The following is a 21,206-nucleotide window of genomic DNA, read 5'->3' on the forward strand; positions in this document are numbered from 1 at the left end:
GCCAAAGTTCTGGACTGATGAGAGATGCCCTCTAGAACCCTCTGGAGAGCACTATATTGGTTATGCCAGCTGTAGCCCGCCCCCGGTGCAGCCTTTGCACAGCAAAAAAATGTCATAATGTTTGCAACAGACATTACTCTGGCAAAGCCCACAGTGGAGCAACTCAAGACGCATCCTGGAATCGGCCACAAGAGCTGTGTGGTCACAGGTAATGTCATCAGCCCTCCCTTGAATGATCTGAAACAAAATTTCCACACACATACACTTTAGAAGAAAACAAAATTAGAAGCTTTATTCACAAATGTATCACTTTCTTTTTTTAAGAAAAAGAATCATTTCTCAATAGCTATAAAATTTGTGCTGTCCTGCAGCTAGTGAAGTAAAGCTATCTTCAGGAAAGTCAGGGGAACTCACACAGAGAGGCTTGAAACCCCCAAAAGACACTGCTGCAATTGGCCAAGTCTTCATGACTAGGCTAGTCAACAAAGCAGTGTTTTGCGTTCAGGAAAACCACAACAGAAGTTAACACTTCAACAGGGGCATAAGGTTTACTTTATTTTATTTATGAACACTTTACATAACATAATCCCCAGAACATCAAGGCGCTCTAAAAAGCATTTATAATTCCCTTCCAATGTGCTTGAAACACCACCACCCATCCCAGACGACACTTGGCAAAAATACAGATCGATCCTTTACCTGTCAGTAGTCAGCCACCCACATTAAGAACAGCAGGTGCTCTATCCTGGACACAAAAAAGACAGCCATCAAGGCCAGGCTGTATCCTGTCTGCTATTGCTCATGGAAAACAATCTGTTTCCAAATATAGACTCATTTTATTCAACCCCCATTGGCAGCAGGGCTAACCTGTTGATTTTAGAAGGATCCTGTTCATTAGGTCTGTTGAATGTTAAATATATATTTTGCATTGGTTACTTTCTCTGGCTCTCTAGGTGGGACTTAAATGTTAGTGATGGCAGGGCCCTCCCCAACTGCAAGAGGAACAAGCCATCTGCTGCCTGAGTCTTATTCCATTTGAAATACTGCTAGGGGCTGTGTGTTGTCGTTTTTTAAAGTGAAAAATACAAGAGGTCTTGAAAACACAGGATAACCTAAAAGCTAGAGAAAGGAAATAAAGTTGTACACTCTTCTGATAATCCTGGGAGGGAAAACAAACCCACTCGTTTCAGGCAAAAGGAAGCGACAGACAGGTTTAAAAAGAGGTTATGTTGTAATGTGATGGGTAGCAACTATCTCTTACAGGTAGCCAGATTTAATACTATGACAATCGCATGATGGAATAAGTAAAAACACAGTCCCTTAAATCTGAAGGTGTCTTGTTTCTAAGGGGTGTGTTTTCAGTGATTTGAGGAGCCTAAACCGTCAAAAGCCACCAGCAGTAAAGCTAAACGACCGGGCATTTTTCCCTCCAACCAGACGCTTCTTGCTGTTTGGGTGCTTTGAGTTGGCTCCAGATTCTTGAGGCCTGGCACATTCAAAAAATTTGTCCTTTCTGAAGCTCTGGGCAAGACGGGCTGCTCTCAGCTCTCTGAAAAAAGAGGGGAGAATTTGGTATGATTTAACACAAGGGGTTGCCAACGTCGCACACACATTTGCACATACACTTTCCTTCCTGCCCACAGGGCCCCCTTCCACTGTTGAAAGTGGGCTTTCTACTGTTGATAGCAGAGTAAGTTGTGGTGTGGTACATAACAGTGTGCTTGGTTGCAGTGTGGATGGGCAAAACTCTTGCAACTTTATTGGCTCCCCCCCCCCCAAGAATCCTGGGAATTGTGGTTTGTTATGAGGTCTTATAACAAGTCAACACCCACAACAAAATGCACTTCCCAGGATTCTTTTGGGGAAGCCAAGATGGATAAAAGTGGCATAAGAGTGCTTTAAATTGCATGGTGTAGATTTGCCACAACCTCCTTTCTTCCCTTTGCCCTGCCCACTCAAAACTAGCATGAAAAGTCACAGACCCTCCTCCTCATTTTAAAATAGCAGCAGGAGGTAAATAAAGCTGGCTTGGAAAGTCAGTCTGGGTAATGTCTACTAGGAAGAGGTTCTACTCCCAGTGAAGGATTGTATCAGAGGCATGTGGAAACCCAGATGTCAGAATTCTATGATGAGGAAAAGACATGGCTGGGATTTTTTTCCTGACATAAGCCACAGTTGCATTTAGAACAGATAGAAGCAGCATTGACCATCCAAATGCTGCTGAACTACAACTCCCATAATCGCTGACCACGCTTGCTTGGGGCCTGGTGGTTGCTGAAGCTCAGTCAACATCTGGAGAGCCAATGGTTCTTCACACTTGATTAAGAACATGTTCTCCCTGCAAAGGAGAAGTCGCTTCCAAGCCAGGTAGTCCAATGCCCTTGTTGTTTGCAAATCTTGATTGTCTACTGAAGCGTGAAGGTCTTTTTTTTTTACCTTTCCAGCATGGCAATTTTGAACCTCTCCACATTCAGCTGTTCCTGAAGCTGGGCAGCTTTCCCAAGAGAAGGCCGGAGGATGGAGTGTTTGGTTAGTGCAGTGGCTGATGGCCTCACAACCGGATCAGGATGAATCATCAGCTGATGCAAGCAGGGGAAAGAGATTTTCATATTCAGTGATGTGGTTGGGTAATTTTAGATGCTGAATTTTCAGGGGGAGGGCAGGCTCTTTAGACGGCAATGTGTTTTGGGCATTACTTCAGCTATGCGGTAAGCCTACCCTGCTACATAACTGGATAGCTCAGTTGGTTAGAGCGTGGTGCTGATAACTCCAAAGTCGTAGGTTCGATCCTCATATGGGACAGCTGAGTATTCCTGCATTGCAGGGGGTTGGACAATGAGCCTCAGGGTCCCTTCCAACTCTATGATTTGAGCACCCTCCTCATTCTGCTGAGTGGGGTCCTCAAAGACCTGATCTGACGGCACCATGGCTCATATTATTGATGCGTGGAAATGTCACTGCTCTCCTCATGCTAGGAACTTAGGAAGCTGCCTTCTACTGAATGAGACCATTGTCAATTCAGCTCAGTATTGCTTAAACTGGCTGGCAGCAGCTCTTCGGGGTTTCCACCTGGCCCCACCTGGAGATGACTGGAACCAAACTGGGGACGTTCTACATGCAAAGCAGATGCGGTACCACTGAGCAACAGTCCTCCCCCAAAGGACACTCACACTGAGCAGTTCTGCAAAGCCCCGCGACAGCTGCTGAGGGATTAGCGGAAGGTTGCCTTGGCGGATGTGATGCCACAGGGTGCCGTTGGTAGGCAGGGAACCACAGCCTGCTGCCAGAGAGATGGTCAGTGCAAGGGCAAAGATGTCTGCTTTGGGCAGGTAGCAGTATTGCTATGGAGGAAGCAGAAGATTTTAAAAGGAAAAAAACATGGACCCAAGTCTGATCATGTTCAAATCAGCATCTCTCTTCAGGAAAGGGGATTTTAATGGGAAGTGTATAAGTTCCTGCTTCTGTTGAAGCCCCCATGAGCCAAAGAAAGCCCACATCATTACCTCTTGCAAGACTTCATTGGCCAAAAATCGGCTATCACCCTCTTCCACCTGGGGATTGGTTATGGATGTCACATGTCCAAGGTCCCCTAAGAAAAAGAAACTTGTGAGCCATGAAATGCATTAATATGTGCCAGCTGTCTTTGCAAGCTTTCTGCATTCAGCGAGTCCTACACAAGACAGATTAGTCTGCTGGAGAAACTCAGCATGTGCTACAGAATTTAATTTTATTTTTACTTGTCTTTTTATTACAGATTCATTTGCCACCCTGGGTTTCTTTGGGAGGAAAGACGAGGTATAAATTTGTTGAGTAGGGGAATTATACACCAGGGCTGTGGTCCTCCTGATGTGGTTGTAGTCCAACTCCCACTAATCTCAGCCAGCAAAGCCAATGATGGCAGTTGTAATCTTGCAATCTCTGGAGGGCTCTTCTTGCATGCTGGAACCTATGGCTGGCTTTTCTGGCCTGAGCCTCTCAGTGTTCTAGGCTCACACATACAATATATAATATTTCTTCAGTGATGTCTACACTTGAGAAGGAAGCTAGCAGGCTGAAGGCAACTTTCAGGTTATATTACTCAAGCCCAGCAGCACCCTGATTAGGCAAGGGTGGCAATCCATCCATCAAAGCAGGAATCATCCCATGGGTGACCTTGTTGGATATGTTCTATGCATAAAAAAATGGAATAAACAACCCCCAAACAACCTAATGCAGTTATGTGCATTCAGTTGATTCTTGCTGAACCCATTCTAATATCTATTCAGGACCCAGAACAGTTCTACTTGCCCCTCTTCCCACTTATCGTGGCCCTCTCTTCCATGGGTCCCATCTGAGAATTTGGAGCAAAGAGATTGGTATATACACCCTAAACACCATTCTAGTCTTAGCCCTAGAAGCATAGAGTATTTACACTACCAACCAATTTTATACACCACATTAGAAGAGGCAAAGCCGTCATCTTCACTGTCACTCTCCTCCTGACCAGCAGGCCCAATCAGCTTATGACATATAAAGATATTGCCTGTAAATGCAAAGACAGAAAAACAGCACGGAAGCTTGAAATGTCCACACAGATAAACTGCAGTCTGCATTCCACAGTCACTTTCTAGCCTGCCATTAAATATCCAATCCAGGGAAGAGAGAAGTCTAGGAAATGCTGTCAGATAAACAAGTGGATTTCCTTTTGGATGGAGCTGTGATTGATTTTACGGTTGTAAGCATCATCACCCCCAAATTCAAGTGAAACATAAGATGTATTTCCAGAGTTTTCCAGCAATCGGGGTACAGTAGGGCTTGTATTATTTTATTTCAAAGAATCCTTGAGGAAAGGCGAGTATTGCAAAACTGCCCCTTGTTTAATGCAGGAAATCCACATTTAGAATATCCCCATTGCTATATAGTCTTTGCTGGAAGGGGTCCCAACAAGGGACAGCCCACCATCCCTTTAGATAATTGGTTTCATTGTCAAACTGCCTTTACCATCAATATGTTTCTCTTGATGTTTGATTGAACTATACCAGCCCATTAGAATTAGGCAGCAGAGCCTTTGTCCCCTTCTGTGTGTTTTCATCCACAGTCAACACTGACCTCCAATCAGACTTTTCTTCCATAGGCTGAACATACCTAGAGTTCCTTCAGCCTATCCTCATATGGTCCATTTCAGCTTCCTATCTGTTGTGGGTGCATAGCTTCAGTGAATTAAACTGTAATCTCAACCCTGTCCACGCAGAAGTTGGTCCAACTGAATTCAGTTGGCCAGGTAATTGGGGTTATGTCCAAGTTAGTAACAAGCTAGGCTCAATTTTCCTTATTCCTTAGAACAAAACCCTAAACAACGACTGGCACAGTTCCTATTTAATGGCCCCCATCCCATCTAAAAGTTCAACTGTGCTTAACTCACTTTTCTGAAAGGGTTATGGCAATGTGCTTATGCACATTCACAAATATTTGATGCCTAAAGCATTGACCAAACTGCGGGAGGCAGTGGAAGACAGGAGTGCCTGGCGTGCTCTGGTCCATGGGGTCACGAAGAGTCAGACACGACGAAACAACAGCAGCAGCAACAAAGCATTACTGAACAGAAATGCTTACTGGGTTTGATGTCCAAGTGAACCAGGCCAGAAGTGTGAATATATTTCAGTCCCATGGAAACTTGCAGCAAGATCTCCTTCAGCTCAGATTCTTTGAAATAATCCGATGTATTTGCCTTTTCCAAAAGCACATCTTGAAGGCTCCCACCTGTGGAAAGCCAAGCGATCACAGCAGACAGAGTTCCTTGCCCACTTATTCACAGAGCCTTCTTCTGAAGCAGATTGCTCTATTTTAGAAGGCAGGAATTTAGAAGATCTGGTTAACAGTTAAGTGGTAGCCTCACACTTCTGCCTCGTAGAGTTTTGGTTTGAATCTACTAGCTTCCATCACTTGCATTTCAAAGGGTTTTGATTGACATCTTCTGCATTGGCTCTTTTATATAAGGAAACTCCCAATATTTGTGCTAGCCAGGCCCCCATGTAGGGTTTCTCTCAGTACTGTATCTTTTTACATATCTTAAATTCAGTTTACCACATTTCCATATCAGTTTGTGATTTTTTTTAATTAAAATAATTTCACCAGTGTTTTAGTGCTAATTTCTCCAAATACATATTTTGTATATCAACCTTTGCAAGCCATTCCCTAAATATAATTTTGCCTTATTTTAACCTTACATGTGCATTTTATGGACACCTGCCCTTAGTATATGCATTTTATACACATCATTTTGGTTGGAGAACTGGGCAGAAGTGTACATGCAATGGGAACACCCATTTTCTGCAGATCCTTCTGCTAATGTCGAATGAACGCATGTGGATTTGGTACACTCTGCAGACCTCGTGCAAGGGTGGTCCTTAACCACACCATTCCTCATGTTTGGTCCTTTAGAGAGCCCAGATTTTGCATCGGGGGTGGAGGTGGAGAGCTTCAATTCCTTATGGCAGTTTGTGAGTTTAGAAAGCAACAGGGTGGCAGCTTATCTTGCTCTTCTGGACTTCCAAACTCCATGAGCATCCATTAACCTCAATTTAAGTACACAAAGGACTTCACAAAGTGCATGTGAATGTAAAGTTTCAGTTAACATGGGAAGTTGAGCAGTATCCTAAGCCCCCACCTCTACCCCCAATCCTTACCATTGCAGTGCTCATTCTGAATGATCATGTGATCATCTTCTGCCCAAGCCGAGTAATAACGCACAACATGGGGATGATGGCCAAGCACAGCATGGGCATAGACTTCCCGCAAAGCCATTTGCCTAGAGAGAATGAGAGAGAGAGATGACCCATCATTCAAAGAACAATATTGTTGCAAGATCAGGAGTTTGGACAGGGGAGAGTTAATGGAGTCAGACAAGACTTCCTGGAGAACTTGGCAAAGTTATTCCTTAAATGGCTGGGAAATACCTGGAAGGGGATATGCTTCTCCACCCCCACACTTAGAGAAACCATAGGCGCCGACTCCATGGGGCTTGAGGGGGCCCGAGCCCCCTCAAAAATTCGTTTGGGGGGGCTCTGCCCCCCCAATAATCTTGGGCGCCCCTCCAGCAGAGCGCCACCGCCGCCCCTCCCCCAGCCCAAAATGCACAGGGTCGGGCTGCATGCCTCCTGCCCTCCCTCCCGAGCAAAAGCTCCACCCAATTTCCTTCGGAGCTGATTAATAGGCGCAGCACGCTCTCCCCTATTCGCTCACGAGGAGGCGGCACCACTTTATTTGCATATTCATGAGCTTATTTATTATTCATGAGCTTTCCCGGGCCCCCCCAATATTTTTTATAAGTCCGCGTCCCTGAGAGAAACAATAGAAAGGTAAGCACTGGTGACCCTGAAGTCTCTCACCGCTAAAAGATCTCTTTTTGGGGTGTGGGGGGGGGGGGAGGAAACAATACTGTTATGGAACAAAAGTTCTTAATTCAATACTAGATTAGATTTCATTGCTACGCTGGGCACGGACTAAGGAAAGGCAGGCCCTGAATGACATGGGGAAGGAAAAGGTTCATTAAACGGATGGCGGATTTCATTTTTAAATGCTTTCGGTCTGCTTTTCGCATGACCTTTTCCAATACTTGGCTAATCTCAAATCCAACTTATTTACACACTAGCATCTTAGAGGATGTGCAGTGTGGTTTGGGGAATCCAGAAGCAAACATTGCCTTTTGAGCCTATTGTGGGAAGAACAATGACAATACCTATCATGGTCTATTTAAAAAAGGGTGGGGTGGGAGAGGTAAGATAAGCAGCCATGGTACAATTTCTAGCGTCATTCAGTCCAGAAATTTATTGACCAATCCAGCCAATCATTTCATCATGGTGTGTTTGTGTGTGTTCTGCGGTGGTCACTTACTCATCTGAGGAACCAGCAAGAGGTCTCTTGGAGCGCTTGATGGCATAGACGCACCCATCCAGCCTTTTGACGCACTTGAACACGGAACCAAATTCCCCCACACCTATTTTCTCCAGTTCCAAGAATTCCTTCTTGTAGCGGGAAACCATGTTGCTCTCACGTAAGAGGAATCTCTGGAGGAGGGAGAGAAGAATCCACGTAAGTTTAAGACAGGTTTGCCCATCAAACCCCAAGCACGACATGAAGAGACCTTGCGATGTGAGGCCTTGGGTTCTGGTTCCTGGATGCAGTGATGTCCTTCCAGAAATAGCCAACATTGCTTTCCCATCATCCTTGACCGCTGGCTACCTTGGCTGGGCCTGGTGGGCATTTGAGTCCAGCAAGATCTGGAGTTGGCACCAAGTTGGCTACCCTGCTTTACACACACAGTATGGTATCCTGCTCCACTGGAAAAGCCTCCTATCTTCTTCCTGATTTATCAGTGAAGGAAGATCACCACCCTTCTGCTATGCCACTTCACAAACTACTTTGGAAAGTGCCCTTAGTGTCCAGAGTAGTTTGCTATGCAGCATGGTGCAGATGAAACAAAATCCTCAAGTCATATCTTTTCCGCTTGCAGGGTCAAAGCAGCTGGAGAGGAAGGACTGGGAATGATTTTTTGCAGGGGGGAAAAGCAGTGCAAAAGCGAACTATTAAAGACACCCCCTTCTTTGCAACCGGTTCACCACCACCTGCTTTCAAATTGCAGCCTCAGTGTCAACATTTTGCAAAATATAAAGCCTGATAAATCAAAGAACTGCACCCAGTATGTATTTATGCCCTTGCAGAAAATGCTATTGTTAGCACCCCTCCTGCAAAACATATTCCACGACAGATGTTCAGGTTTTAATCAATGGTGTTGGCACCGTTTCTCTGCTAAGAGCTTCTAGTAGATCATAGCACTAACCTAGAATTAAACTTGGAGAGGCACAAACATCAAAGCCTTCAGGGCAGATGGAAATGGATCCAATATGCTGAGTCAAAATACTGCCAGCAGCCGTGCCAACATAAAAGTGCCTGCCCTGCCCCATTTTGTTTCCCTTGGCATGTGATTGCTTTTGACGGCTATGGTCAGCACTCTGTTCCCTCTCAGCCCACAACTCTGGCTGAATAATTCACTCTGCGTGTAATTTATAACATCAGTGCTGACTCAGAGGCAGAGGGCAGGCTATGTGCACAGGAAGCCACAGGTTCAATCCCTTAGAAAAGACCCTGACCCAAAGAGCGGCCAATATTGGTAAGATGGAGAATGAGTCTCACCTGGTAGAAGGCCGCTTCCTATGCTCCCAGCAGCATTTCAAATTAATGAAGCCTGAAGAGTTAGATATGGACTGGGACAAGTTTCTTACTAAACCACATTGCCTGCAAGTTTGCAGGTGAAGGTGCTGCCTTCAATCCCCAGATCAAACTAGTGGCCCCCGGAACGCTGTGCTTCTTCCCCCATTCCTGGCACTCTCCAGATGTTTTGGACTACAGTCCCCATCATCCCTGACCACTGTACATGCTAATTGGGCCTGATGGGAGTTTGAATCTACCACCATCTTAAGGCAGATACTGCATTACACAGACATCACTTCACTTCTTTGATTGTTATCGATGCTAAGGAAGTACTCTTCAGGTTGTTGTATAATTTATTAGAGTTTACATTACGATGGGGGGGGGGAAGTGGGGACATTTCACTTAGCTTAATTGAGAAAGAGACTGGAGCACATTATACGGTCAAACCTAAGCTAGCTTTATCAAGGTACACAGCAGGCAAATAAGCATTTTGTGTAAGTTGGAATTTGTTGATATTTGGAATGGAAATTTAGGAATTTGTTGATTTCTGACCAGGATATGGTCAACCCATGTACAGGGTTGCATCTAAAGTTAGTCCAATGCAGACGAGACCCATTAATTTCAATAAACATTGGTAGCTTGAGTCTGAGTATTTTAGTTATTTTTGCTTTTGCATCCCACATTTTCTCCAAGAAGCTCAAGCTAGCATACGTGGTGTTTTCTCTCTCTCCGTATTATTCTCACAACCACCCTGTGAGGCGGGTTAGACCGAGAGACGGTGCCTGGTTCAAGGTCAACCAGGGAGCTTCACGGCTGAGTGGGGATTTGACCCTGGTTCTCCAAGTCCTAATCTAATACCTGAAAACCTCCACCAGGTTCATTTATGGCAAGTGCATTACTACCAGGAGAATCACTGAAAATGGGCAGGAGAGGGTAGAACTGGAAGAAAACAGGGAACTGAACTTCCAAGTAGTTTTAAAGCTGAACTAAAGTAAACTTTCAACTTGGCCTTCAGCCTATACCTCAGCTTATTAGCCGTACTTTATAACTTAAAACAGAGATCTGATGCAACGCGTAGTTTAGTTTTGAATGGTGTTCTTCTTGAAGCCTGTTAAGTAACTATCTGGTGTTGTAATAACTATTGCCTTGCACCACTGATTTTTTTCTCCCCACTCCATTTCATTAAAATATAAAACTATGGGCTTTCTTTGAAAATGTACAATGAAAAGAAAGCCAGTGCTAAGATTACTCTTTGTGTTACAGTAATACTGTTGTCTGCTGCCAGAGGCTCACAAACAGTTTTCCCTCTTTCAGTATTAAACCGATAACTTATGGCCATGATACTTTTTGTGCACCTGTTTGAAGAAACACACTACTCACCTTGGCTGGCAACCCTGGTTCCACCTGGCTCTCTTTTTGGCTGGGATCATCCCTGAAACGGTAAGTTTAATCACGTGACGAAGCATCCCAGTTGCAAAGACAAGACGCAACTCCCAACTCTATTATTCAGTTTCACCATTTAAATATTTCAAACACCAGCTTCAGGAACTTCTCAAGCCACATGAAGTATTTATGTAGGCATTTCTGCATAAGAGACCACTAGAAAAAAATCACTCAAAGACCACAGAGGCTATAACCCTCAATTTAGGGTGATCGACATTCTAGTTTACAATCAATTCAGATTTCAAATTAATGCACAGCTGCCCTGACATCTGCAGACACAGAGGGTTAGTGATGCAGCATTTTAAAGGCATGAAATCCAATCCCAGTCTTTGTGAAATCCGAGACACTTGGAAACAAGTATTCATCCAACTCTGACAGACCTGAGGTTAGGGGATGGATCTGGTGATACCTCCAATCCATGTTGTTTCATAGGGATAGACAGGATTCTTGTGGGGGAGGGGGCAGAACCGATGTGATTGGTCACTTAAGTATTTCTATTGTTTTACTTGATCTAGAGAGGGACAACTGCTATGCCCATGTTAAGTTTTGCATGTATTTATTTATAAGCCTGCCCTGTCCCATTTCTGCAGTAACCTGGCAATTTCTGTTTTTTTAAAAATGCTGTAGGAAAATTTGTGTTTAATCATATCCTTAAACATCATAACACACATATTTAAATATTTATTTTATATTCCATTCTATGCATTTCTAAACCAGTTTAACCCTTGAATAAAGTGCTCAATGCATTTTGGTACATTTCTTTCTTTTTGAGCTGGCAGTACTGCAAAATTCAGGGAAGTGCAGAATCCCAAAGATCTGTGCTATTAGTCTGGGAGGTACAGATCAGTTCAGTTTGCTTTAAAATGCAGACCAAATGACATCCTCCACCATCCCTACCTGCAGAGAGCTTAATTTTTGAAATCCTACTCCCCCCCCTTCCTGTGCCTGAAGATACAGGAATAACTCCTGCAGTTGAAAGCAATTAAGCTTCTCAGTTAGCCTTTGGCATCCGAACCCATATTGATGCAATGCTGATTGCTTAGTGACAGTTGATTATGCATTGACAATTGACAGCTGCTGGTTGGACCAGTGAAGGCCGAAACCTGTCTTTCCACAGGCTATCCGATTAGATGTACCATGACCCATTGTCAGTAATCTTTACAGTCAAGTGCCATTATGCTTTTCACTCATACAATACTCCCTGCATGCTAGCTCCCCCAGCTAGGCATGGCTTTGAGAATCAGGGGGGAAGGAATAATCTTCCTATTGTTTTTTAAAATCTATTTTTTGTAAACATACAAAACACACGCAGCCTATTATTTAACACTAAGAAACAGACACAACGCGGAACACTTTCCGCATCCCCCACCCACCTCCAGGAAGATTGCCAATTCTTAGCTTTGCGGTGTGCTCCAGTGGTTTAAGAGAGTCACACAGAGAGGTTATTAGAGTGGCGCTTTTATTGATCAACACAGCACTTGCTGGATGTCTCCTTTACATGCAGCAAAGACAAAGGAGCCCTCTTTGGGTTGAGGCAAAGGCTTTCAAAGCTTCCTATTGTTAAGAGAACCTTTCTGCCAAGAACTCCCAGAATCCTGGCAGTTTTATCCAATACCCTGCTTGATGCAAGAAGTCCAGAGCATCCCCAACAGCAATGGAGTGTGATTTGAAGTGAAGCAGCCTAACAAGATCAAACAAATTGGTCTAAACCCTGAAAATCTTTTTATTGGAACTCTGAACAAGGCAAAAGCTATTATCACTCGGAGACTTTATGATATCGAATTACAAGAAGGCGCCCTACTCCCGGAGACGTATAGATGTTTAAAAGCTTGGCCTAATTTTGCAGCTGCCCCTTACTTAACTAACATCACTAACGAAGCCTATAGATGGGCTTTCTCTAGAGCCCGCTTTGAGACAATGCCCTCAGCAGTGCTGTACGGCAAATTCACGGGGGTTCCAATGCATGCGCGTCTCTGCCCTTGTATGTCTAATAAGGTAGAATCTGTCACACACATTCTTCTATTTTGCGAATTTTATAGTGAAGAACGAGTTCAACTTATTTTACCGCTTCTATCAAAATTTATACCCCTTCAATATTATTTGGAATCCTCCCCTGAAATTCTTCGAAAATATCTCCTGGAAGATTTCTCAAGCTCAATATCTTATGAGGTGGCTAAATTTTGCACTTTAGTAATTAGGAAGCGTAAATCTCTTCTGTTGAATGGCACACTGCGAAGTTCCCTTGTGTAACCTTTTTTCTTTTCTGAGGTTGTTGCTGATTTCCTGTTGTCTGATCTTGTGGTGTTTAGTGTCACAGGCTTTGGCCGCAATAAAACTTGACTTGAGTGAAGCAGCTGAGCAGGACAGCCTCCCCACACCAGAGCCATGCTCCCAGGAAGGCCTCCAAAAAATCAAGAAGCTGTATTGACCTACAAACCCACTGAACTTCAACAAAACATCTTCTACCTCAAGGCGCTATGCCCGGGTGCCCAGTTTCTGGGGAGCACAAGTAGGGAGAGTGCTGTTTACTTCCTGTAGATATCTGGCTGGCCACTGCAAGAACGGCATACTGAACTAGATTTCATTTGAAACACAAACCATCCTGTGAAGAACTGTGAGGAAGGAGGAGGAGTGATTTGCTTTGCATGCAGAAGACATCCCAGGTTCAGCCCCTAGCAACTCCAGGTAGGATTGGGAATGTCAACAGCCTGAAACCCTGGAGTCTGAACAGATGATTCTCAGTTTGGTGGGTCAATAGTCTGAGATGAGATAAAGGAGCCTCCAAACCACCCCCTCCATAGATGACTGTACAGCCTCTGGAGAGAATTCTGATGTGGATTGTAGGGTGGTTCATGTGGCCAGCCCAGTTGGACCTCTTCAACCACTGTGAAGGCGTTTTTCAGAACACTCTGCCGAGACCATATAACACCGGTCTTAAAGGATCTACATCGACTCCCATTACATTTCCGAGCACGATTCGAAGTGTTGGTGCTGACCTTTAAAGCCCTAAACGGCCTCGGCCCAGTATACCTGAAGGAGCGTCTCCACCCCCATCGTTCGGCCTGGACACTGAGGTCCAGGGCCTACTTGCGGTTCCCTCCCTGCGAGAAGTGAGGTTACAGGGAACCAGGCAGAGGGCCTTTTTGGTAGTGGTGTACCCTGTGGAACACCCTCCCATCAGATGTCAAGGAAATAAACAACTATCTGACTTATAGAAGACATCTGAAGGCAGCCCTGTTTCAGGAAGTTTTTAGTGTTGGATGTTTTCTCGTGTTTTTAATATTCTGTTGGGAGCCGCCCAGAGTGACTGGGGAAACCCAGCCAGATGGGCAGGATATAAATAAATTTATTATTATTATTTATTATTATTATTATTGCAAAGGAATGTCAGAAATTTATAGCAGGCAAGCTGTCAGAAGCTTGTCCGTTGTTATCAAACTTCTCACTCATGAGGCCCTGCAACACAGTATTAAAAACCAATGGACTACAAGATGGCTACCCTCGTATCTCCCTTTTGCCCCCTATAGAATATAAATTCTTAAGAAAAAAGAGAAAACACTCACAGCTCCCCTCTGGCTTTCCTCTTGCCACTGGGATGGAAAACCATTTGCCGATAAGACTCCGGTGTGAAGGGGTTAATGTTAACTAAGGAAGCGGGGGGAGTTTCCTCGGAGTCAGGACAGGAAGTGAACCTCAAGTTCCTCATCCCTTTGGAGGGGAACTTTCCCACAGGTGAAGGGAAAGCTGTCTTGGACAAGAGGCTCTAGATTGAAAACAACAACAGATAGTCAGCGGAGAACAGTCTAGTCCACTAGCATCAACCTGCAATAAAGAGGAAGGTCATAATGCTTGTTATTCCCAAACTCACCAATACCTGGACACCACATTAAGCCAGGGGTAGGTAATGTAGTGTCCGCCAGATGTTGGATTCTCAACTCCCATCAGGCCTAGTCAACCTGGCCTATGGAAAGGGACCATGGAGCTGTCCAACAACATCTGGAGAACCAGTTTTCCCACTTTTGTTATGCTTTGCAGTGCCAGTGGGTTAGGAATGTAAAAGACCTTCCTTGCTACATCAGACCAAGGTCCATCCAAGCCAGTGTTAGGATAATGGAAGTCCAGCCACATCTGGAAGGATCCACGATGGCTGCACCTGCTACACAAATTGCAGCTGGAATATCAGAGTCATGTGAAGGCTTTGACTTCCCGTCAAGTCGAATCCTTGTCAGCCATATGGATTTAAATCACAAAAAGGGGTCTTTCAACTATGTTACTATCACAGCAGGCTATTTTTGGCAGCAAAGCTTAAATACAGAACTGCAAATGCCAGGAGGATCTGCAGGCATCCAGCTTAACAAGCAGGAAGATGAAGGGGATTTTCTAAATTGCTCCATTTCAAACCTTAAGAGAGCAAAAATGCAATTAAGAGACTCACTCAGGATTGTGTCTTTATAGCTCGCAGAAGCTCCCCATCCAAGCCTGGGACTTGGAAGTGACAGAAGCTGCTTTGAAGTAAAGCTTGTTCCTGCAATGCTACTTGAAGTCATTTTGATGGTAAAAATATATACATACACTCACAGTATGGTGCACCCATTAGAAAGAACTTCAGCAGAGACTCTCAACAGTCAGCTATTCATCTGAGAGAATGTAGGTGCAGCTTTTACAATGACAGAGGGAGAAGAACCACAACTGAAGGTGTTTCTGTCTACCTAGCCCAGTATCACTTGTTAAGCAGGTGTACAATTCATTTACACCCCACCTTTCCTTCAAGGAGCATAAGGCATCAGGCATGCTTCGCCTGCTCCCCAATTGCACCCTCACAACAACCCGGTGAAGTAGATTCAACTGAGAGAGAGCGGTCACTCATGGCCAAGTGAAGATTTGAACTTGGGTTTCTCCAGTCTCAGTCTATGACACTAACCACTGCACGGCATTTCCTTTTATAGGTACCATACTACTGGGACATGGGGCACTGGACAGGAGAGGTTAATGGAACCAGAATGACTGCAAGTGTTCCTTAACAGTCAGTGGAAAAGTTGCCAAGTATGTCCTGTTAGGATGGCCGTTAGCTAAGTGGTAGTGGTTGCTTTCTGAGTAGTTTGGAAATATATGGAAGGTGGAACTGACTATCACTCCAAGCAAAAGATGTAATCTAGGTATGTGTAGGTATCTGTGAAAGGGAACAGAGATGATAAAAGGGCTAGGTGAGCATGTGAACAGACCTGGGCGGGCTTCAGGTTCATGTCCTCCCCTGATTGAGTCTGGTCTCTGTAAGCTCTCGTTTCCATTCTAACCATAGCTATGTGTTATGTCCAAACCCTGACCTACTGTACTTTAGCATATTACTTTGGTTTACTGAAACATGGCACATTGATGCTTTAGTTTATGAAGTTGGCTAGTTTCAATATACCACACTTAAGATTAAGCAGGGGGCACACAAAATGCTAAATAGCAGTTCAATGAAACCAGAAACCGATTTCTGAGCTCCTTATGACCACTAAGGAGATGGAAAGCAAAAAAGAAAAAGAAAAGCCCAAGGCTCAGCCAGGCTCATTCACATAACCCTAAATTATAGTTTAGTGCTATATGTCTAAACCAGATCAGAGAAAGAGAGAGATGAGTTTGTGGGCTCTGTAAACTAACAGTGTTTAGTGGTGCTGGCTGCCTCTCTGGAAGTTTGATGTGGGACATTGGAATTTGCAATCGAGAGTGTTCATTCTGGTTCTAGGATGAAAGGTAAAGGTAAAAGGACCCCTGACCGCTAGGTCCAGTCGCGGACAACTCTGGGGTTGCAGCGCTCATCTCGCTTGATTGGCTGAGGGAGCCGGCATTTGTCCACAGGCAGCTTCCGGGTCATGTGGCCAGCATGACTAAGCCGCTTCTGGTGAACCAGAGCAGCGCATGGAAACGCTGTTTACCTTCCTGCTGGAGCAGTACCTATTTATCTACTTGCACTGTGACGTGCTTTCGAACTGCTAGGTAGGCAGGAGCTGGGACTGAGCAATGGGAGCTCACCCTGTAGCGGGGATTTGAACTGCCAACCTTCTGATCAGCAAGCTCTGTGGTTTAGGACGAAACTTGTCCCCAAATTCGCAGCAGTTCTTGTCATTTGAAAGAGTTTTCTATTTTTCTGGCTTATGCATATGATACTTTAGAATCTCAGTCCACAAACAGTTGAACTTATTGTATCGTTTGTGAGGTGGTCTGTGCACTTCTTTTTCTGTGAAACATTTCTTCAGCACTCTGCAGTCTTCCCAGCTGCCCACACTTCCTGATCTGAGGAAAATCCATGGGACGAGTTGCCTCATGACATCCTCCCCTGAGCTTCAAATTAAAGCACAGGAACATATGGAAGCTGGCTACCAAGCGCTTGAGATTAGTATGTCAAATGATTTTGTTCAAGGGAAGTCCTTAAAAAGAGAGTTCTCCACAATCATTTCTTTAAAAGTAAGAGAGACTTTGCTTAAAAAAACCCCAAGCATAAACAACTGGAAGGCATCCAGTAAGCAGCCTGCCCACCTTTCTGTGCTTGGAGAAAAGTCCAACCATGGTTATCACGCTGTTTTCAGGAAGCACACATACCCAAAAACACTGCTAAGTGCAGGACACCAGAGACATGGTGTAGAGGTTAGCATATCAGACTAGGACCTGGAAGACTAGAGCTGAAATCCCCATTCTGTTATGAAGTTCACCAGGCCCCAGTTCAGTCATGGCCTCATGGCCTACCTCACAGGGTTGTTCTGAGGATGAAATATGGAGGGGGAGAACCATGTACACCACTTTGTGAGCCCCTTGGAGGAAAATGGGGTCTAAAAGTTATAGTAGAAATATTAAGATTTGTGGAATGAAAAAAAGGATGCTCACAAAGACTCCTCAACCACGTTGAAAGTCTAAACTGCAACCAGAGCTGCCTCTCCCCCGTTGAGGATATTTATACATAATGTGCCATATAAATACACACACCACATCACCTTACCTTTGGAGTATGTGGGGTGTCACAGAGCTGGAGCTTTTGCCAGGTGATGTAGTGCAGCGGCGTCCCAGGATAATCTTCCAAAGGGAGAGGTTTCTTCCTCAGAGATTCCTTACCTTTCCTCACTGGACTTGCCCACGATTTCAGGAAAGAAAGATCATCCAACTGCCTCTGTGGGGTGACCGGAACAGGGCAGTTTACTCTCCAGTTCCCAGTCTCCCAGTTTTTCTGAGGGGTGACATGACTCGGCTCTTCCTCTTGCATGCTATTGTCTTCTTCCAACTCAGTGTCTTCTCCACAACTTGAAAAATCCAGCTTCTGGATGAAGTTATTACTGCTACTGCTCTCCCAGTCATCCATGGTAGCTGGAAAGAAACAAAACACACAGCCCATTGATTAGCCTTTTGCAATACCTGTCTCAGCCTAGGAAGTTATACCTAGCCTAAGGCTCCAGGAACAAATTCCTTCAAAACAAAGTTCTTAGATACTTTCCACTTCAATCTTCTCAATTGCGCAATTTCACACAATGCAAAGGCCACACAAACTACCTTGACTTTGTCCCCAGAGTTGTATTTGCTTACAAGAGCTAGTTTTCAGCTTTTACTCAATATACAGACATCCATTTTGAATAATCCCACAGCTACACTGGCATGAGAAGACATACTCCATTTGAAAATAAGACGGCATTTAAAAAAGAAAAATAGTAAGGGAGAGAAAGAAAGACTCTGAGGAGACCCAGGAATAAGGGTATTGTTATATTAACCCTGAAATTCTATGTACACTGCTTTGGGAATTAGCCCCACTGAACTCACTGGGAGCTTTTCCAAGTAAATGTGAATAGTCTGTGGCTGCACACAGGTCTCATATTAATCAGGAATAAGCATTTAGTCCACAGCTGTCCTCACACAAGGGGTTAAGTCAGTATATACAGAAACTAGGCAGAGAAAAGCCCCACATAATAATCCCTTTACACTGATCTCCAGAAGGAAGGCCCTATGCTACAGCCAGATGCAAAGGCACCCAGCCAGCTAGCAAACATTTTCTGACATAGCCCATTCTGACTGGAAAAACTGGCCCTTAATAATGCCCTCACAGAATTTATAACTGCTCCAACCCACTGCCATTAAAAACCAACAATTAAAAGCACAGCATCACCTGTGTTCAAAATGACCCCATACCATTTCCTGCTCTTTCCTTCCTGCTTAGCCTACTGAATTGCAGGTCTGGCCTTACAGTGCATGCTGGGATTGAGGTTTTGCAAAATGCCACTTAAGAGCAGTTCCCTTCCCTGTATAGCTTCCTGTTTTTCATCGTGGTCCATCCTGCAAGGACTTGCATCCATGCAGCTCCCTCAGCATTGGAAAGTGCTTGCCCATGAGAAGTAAGGGTGAGCAGTGACGTAGCCAGGTTTGCTGGCGATACAAAATTGTTCAGAGTGGCTAAAACAGAAAGAAGATGGCAAAGAGGTCCAAAAGGACATCTCCAAACGGAGCGAATGGACATGATTTCACAGATACGCTCATGGGGTCTGAACCAACCAGAAATGAGACTTGGGGGGGGGGGGTCACAGCAGACAGCTTACTGAAGATGTTGACACAGTGTGCAGCAGCAGTGAAAAAGCAGGCAAATTCCATACTAGGGATCATTAGGAAATGAAAATAAAACACAGAGCCATTATTGAAATCTGCGGTGTAACTGCACTTGGGAGCAGTAGCACGTACAGTTCTGGCCGCCTTGCCTGAAGAAGGATATTGTAGAGTTGGTATGGAGAAAGTGGTTGGAGAAATGTTCTCCACAACTCAGGGCCATCCACTGCAGTTGAAATGTTGGAAGATTCAGGACAGGCAAAAGAAAAGACTTTTGCACATAGTTAAAACCATGGAATTCATTCCCAAAAGAGGCAGTGTCGGCCACTAACTTGCAAGGTTTTAAAAGAGGATTAGGCACTTTTGAGGAGAGTAAGGGTATCAGTGGCAGGTATGCTATGGCATGATCCCTCTTTGCTGGTCTGTCTTTAGTATCTGCATGTTTTGGGTTTTCTGGCTGATTGACTCTGAAGCTAATTGTTGTGATTTGTTAGTATTTGTATTGTTATGTATTGCGTTTGTGTTCTGGATGGTAAACATCTTTGGAAAAATAGGCAGGATATGCATTCATATATATATATATATATATAACCTAGCTTGCAGTCCAAACCAACATATTGGCAAGTCCAGAGGGAGGTCCTACTGAACTTGGTGGAGAATAATTGTGCGTAAGCCAAAGTGCCAGAAAGGAAGTCCCATTTCTGATTGGACACCCCCAGAGATTGTGCCTTTAGGATGTAATCCTGTGCAGAGGAACTTGCAACCAAATCTTATGCGTATTTACTCATAGGTGGCACTTTGACCGACAGACTTTTTCTTTCGGATATGTGTGGTTGCACTCCTAACCCCGCTTACCACAGAGTAAGCCCCATTCAAAAGGCCAGCACTTACACGCAGCAACACGGTTAGAGCAATAGACTTGGGTGCAAATCCTCATAGCATGGAACGCAGCCTCACAGGGTTGTTGCCAAGAAAAGGTGGGAAACAAAGAACCCCCAAACTCGGAAGAAAATGTCATTCATTTTAAAGGCGCGTGGGTCCCTGTTAAGCCTTTTAAGAAAGGCAAAAGGCTACAAGCATTTGCAGTGCAAGCCCTTGAGCACTTTAATGGGGTGGGGGATTTACACGTAGCGCAAAACGGATCGGGCTGTTAAGCTCTCAGGTGCAGCGCTGCGCGTGTTTACTCGGGACTTTTCCTTCCCACCGAGCAAGCGTCCAGAGGCCGGTGCGCCACCTCCCAAGTTTGCGCGCGGCCGCCAGCGCGCACACGGGCTTGCAGCCGGCCGATTCCCTGCGCCCCAAGAGGATCGCGGGCAGAGGCAGGCGGGCATCCCTCCTCCGAGCTGGGCGTCAGCTGCCCGCAGCCCGCGCAAGGCCCCGTCTGGCCGGCCGGGCCGGGAAGCGAGGGGGCCGGGCGTCGTCGGAGCGCGCCAAGCGCCGCCCCTCGGCTCCGCCAAGCGCCGCAGCTGGCTGGCTGGTTGGCTGGCTGCTGGCTGGCTGGCTGGGCCATGGTGGAGCAAGCCGACGACGCGCCGCTGCTCTTCTGGGCCGAGGGCCCGGCCGTCTCCCTCCCGGAGCCCGGCGAGCCCGGCGGCTGGGGGGGCTCCTGCTCTGGCGTCAAGGGGGAGGCAGCCGCCGGCGGTGGCGGCGGCCCCGGCGGGCGCCTCCAAGAGCAGGAAGGAGCCGAGCAGGTGGAGGAGGACCAGATCTTGGCCGTGTTCGTGGTCACCTTCGATCCCCGCACGGGTAAGGGCTGCTTGCAGCGGAATCGCTTAGGGATGCCCTCACCGGATCTCCCTTTCCCCCCGTGGAGGAGGAAGGGACTCGGATTCGCACCCAGTCCCCCCTCCCTTGGCAGCCCGGGTTGCGCGTGGTGGTGGGTGCCTTTACAGCAGCAAGACCTCAACAGGAGCTTGTGTGTGTGGTTTCTCCCCCTTTGGGTTGCTTTCTGGCAGAACCGAGTTCCTCTGACCATGCACAAAGGGCGCTCCCCTCGCCCTCCTTTAAGCTGCAGT

General features: G+C 45.5%; 2 protein-coding genes across 8 annotated transcripts in view; one reads left to right on the plus strand and one right to left on the minus strand.

Annotated features, from left to right (window-relative positions):
• Positions 1-265: 265 nt before the first annotated feature.
• The window catches only part of WEE2 (WEE2 oocyte meiosis inhibiting kinase), a 29,327-nt gene continuing 8,386 nt past the window's right edge, over positions 266-21,206 (minus strand). Inside the window, exons 1-12 of one of the 7 annotated variants that reach the window (XM_081212054.1) lie at positions 20,396-20,618; positions 17,609-17,970; positions 14,196-14,395; positions 10,570-10,621; positions 7,873-8,045; positions 6,666-6,787; positions 5,593-5,739; positions 4,421-4,522; positions 3,504-3,589; positions 3,171-3,341; positions 2,437-2,579; positions 266-1,549 (exon numbers count right to left, since the gene is read on the minus strand). In XM_081212054.1, the coding sequence (XP_081068180.1) occupies positions 1,384-1,549; positions 2,437-2,579; positions 3,171-3,341; positions 3,504-3,589; positions 4,421-4,522; positions 5,593-5,739; positions 6,666-6,787; positions 7,873-8,045; positions 10,570-10,621; positions 14,196-14,395; positions 17,609-17,970; positions 20,396-20,522 (1,851 nt within the window). In that variant the 5' untranslated portion in view covers positions 20,523-20,618 and the 3' untranslated portion in view covers positions 266-1,383. Of the gene's footprint in view, positions 1,550-2,436; positions 2,580-3,170; positions 3,342-3,503; positions 3,590-4,420; positions 4,523-5,592; positions 5,740-6,665; positions 6,788-7,872; positions 8,046-10,569; positions 10,622-14,195; positions 14,396-17,608; positions 17,971-18,417; positions 18,669-18,760; positions 20,056-20,082; positions 20,619-21,206 lie in introns of those variants that run through there. The other 6 variants (XM_081212055.1, XM_081212053.1, XM_081212057.1 and 3 more) reach the window with 6 other exon arrangements.
• Positions 20,685-21,206, plus strand: part of DENND11 (DENN domain containing 11) — a 30,466-nt gene continuing 29,944 nt past the window's right edge. The window contains exon 1 of the mRNA XM_081212074.1: positions 20,685-20,937. Coding sequence (XP_081068200.1) covers positions 20,700-20,937 — 238 coding nt within the window. The 5' untranslated portion in view covers positions 20,685-20,699. The remainder of the gene's footprint in view (positions 20,938-21,206) is intronic.

This window comes from Podarcis bocagei (assembly GCF_964188305.1).
Source record: "Podarcis bocagei genome assembly, chromosome: 10".
In the NCBI taxonomy this organism is placed as follows: domain Eukaryota; kingdom Metazoa; phylum Chordata; class Lepidosauria; order Squamata; family Lacertidae; genus Podarcis; species Podarcis bocagei.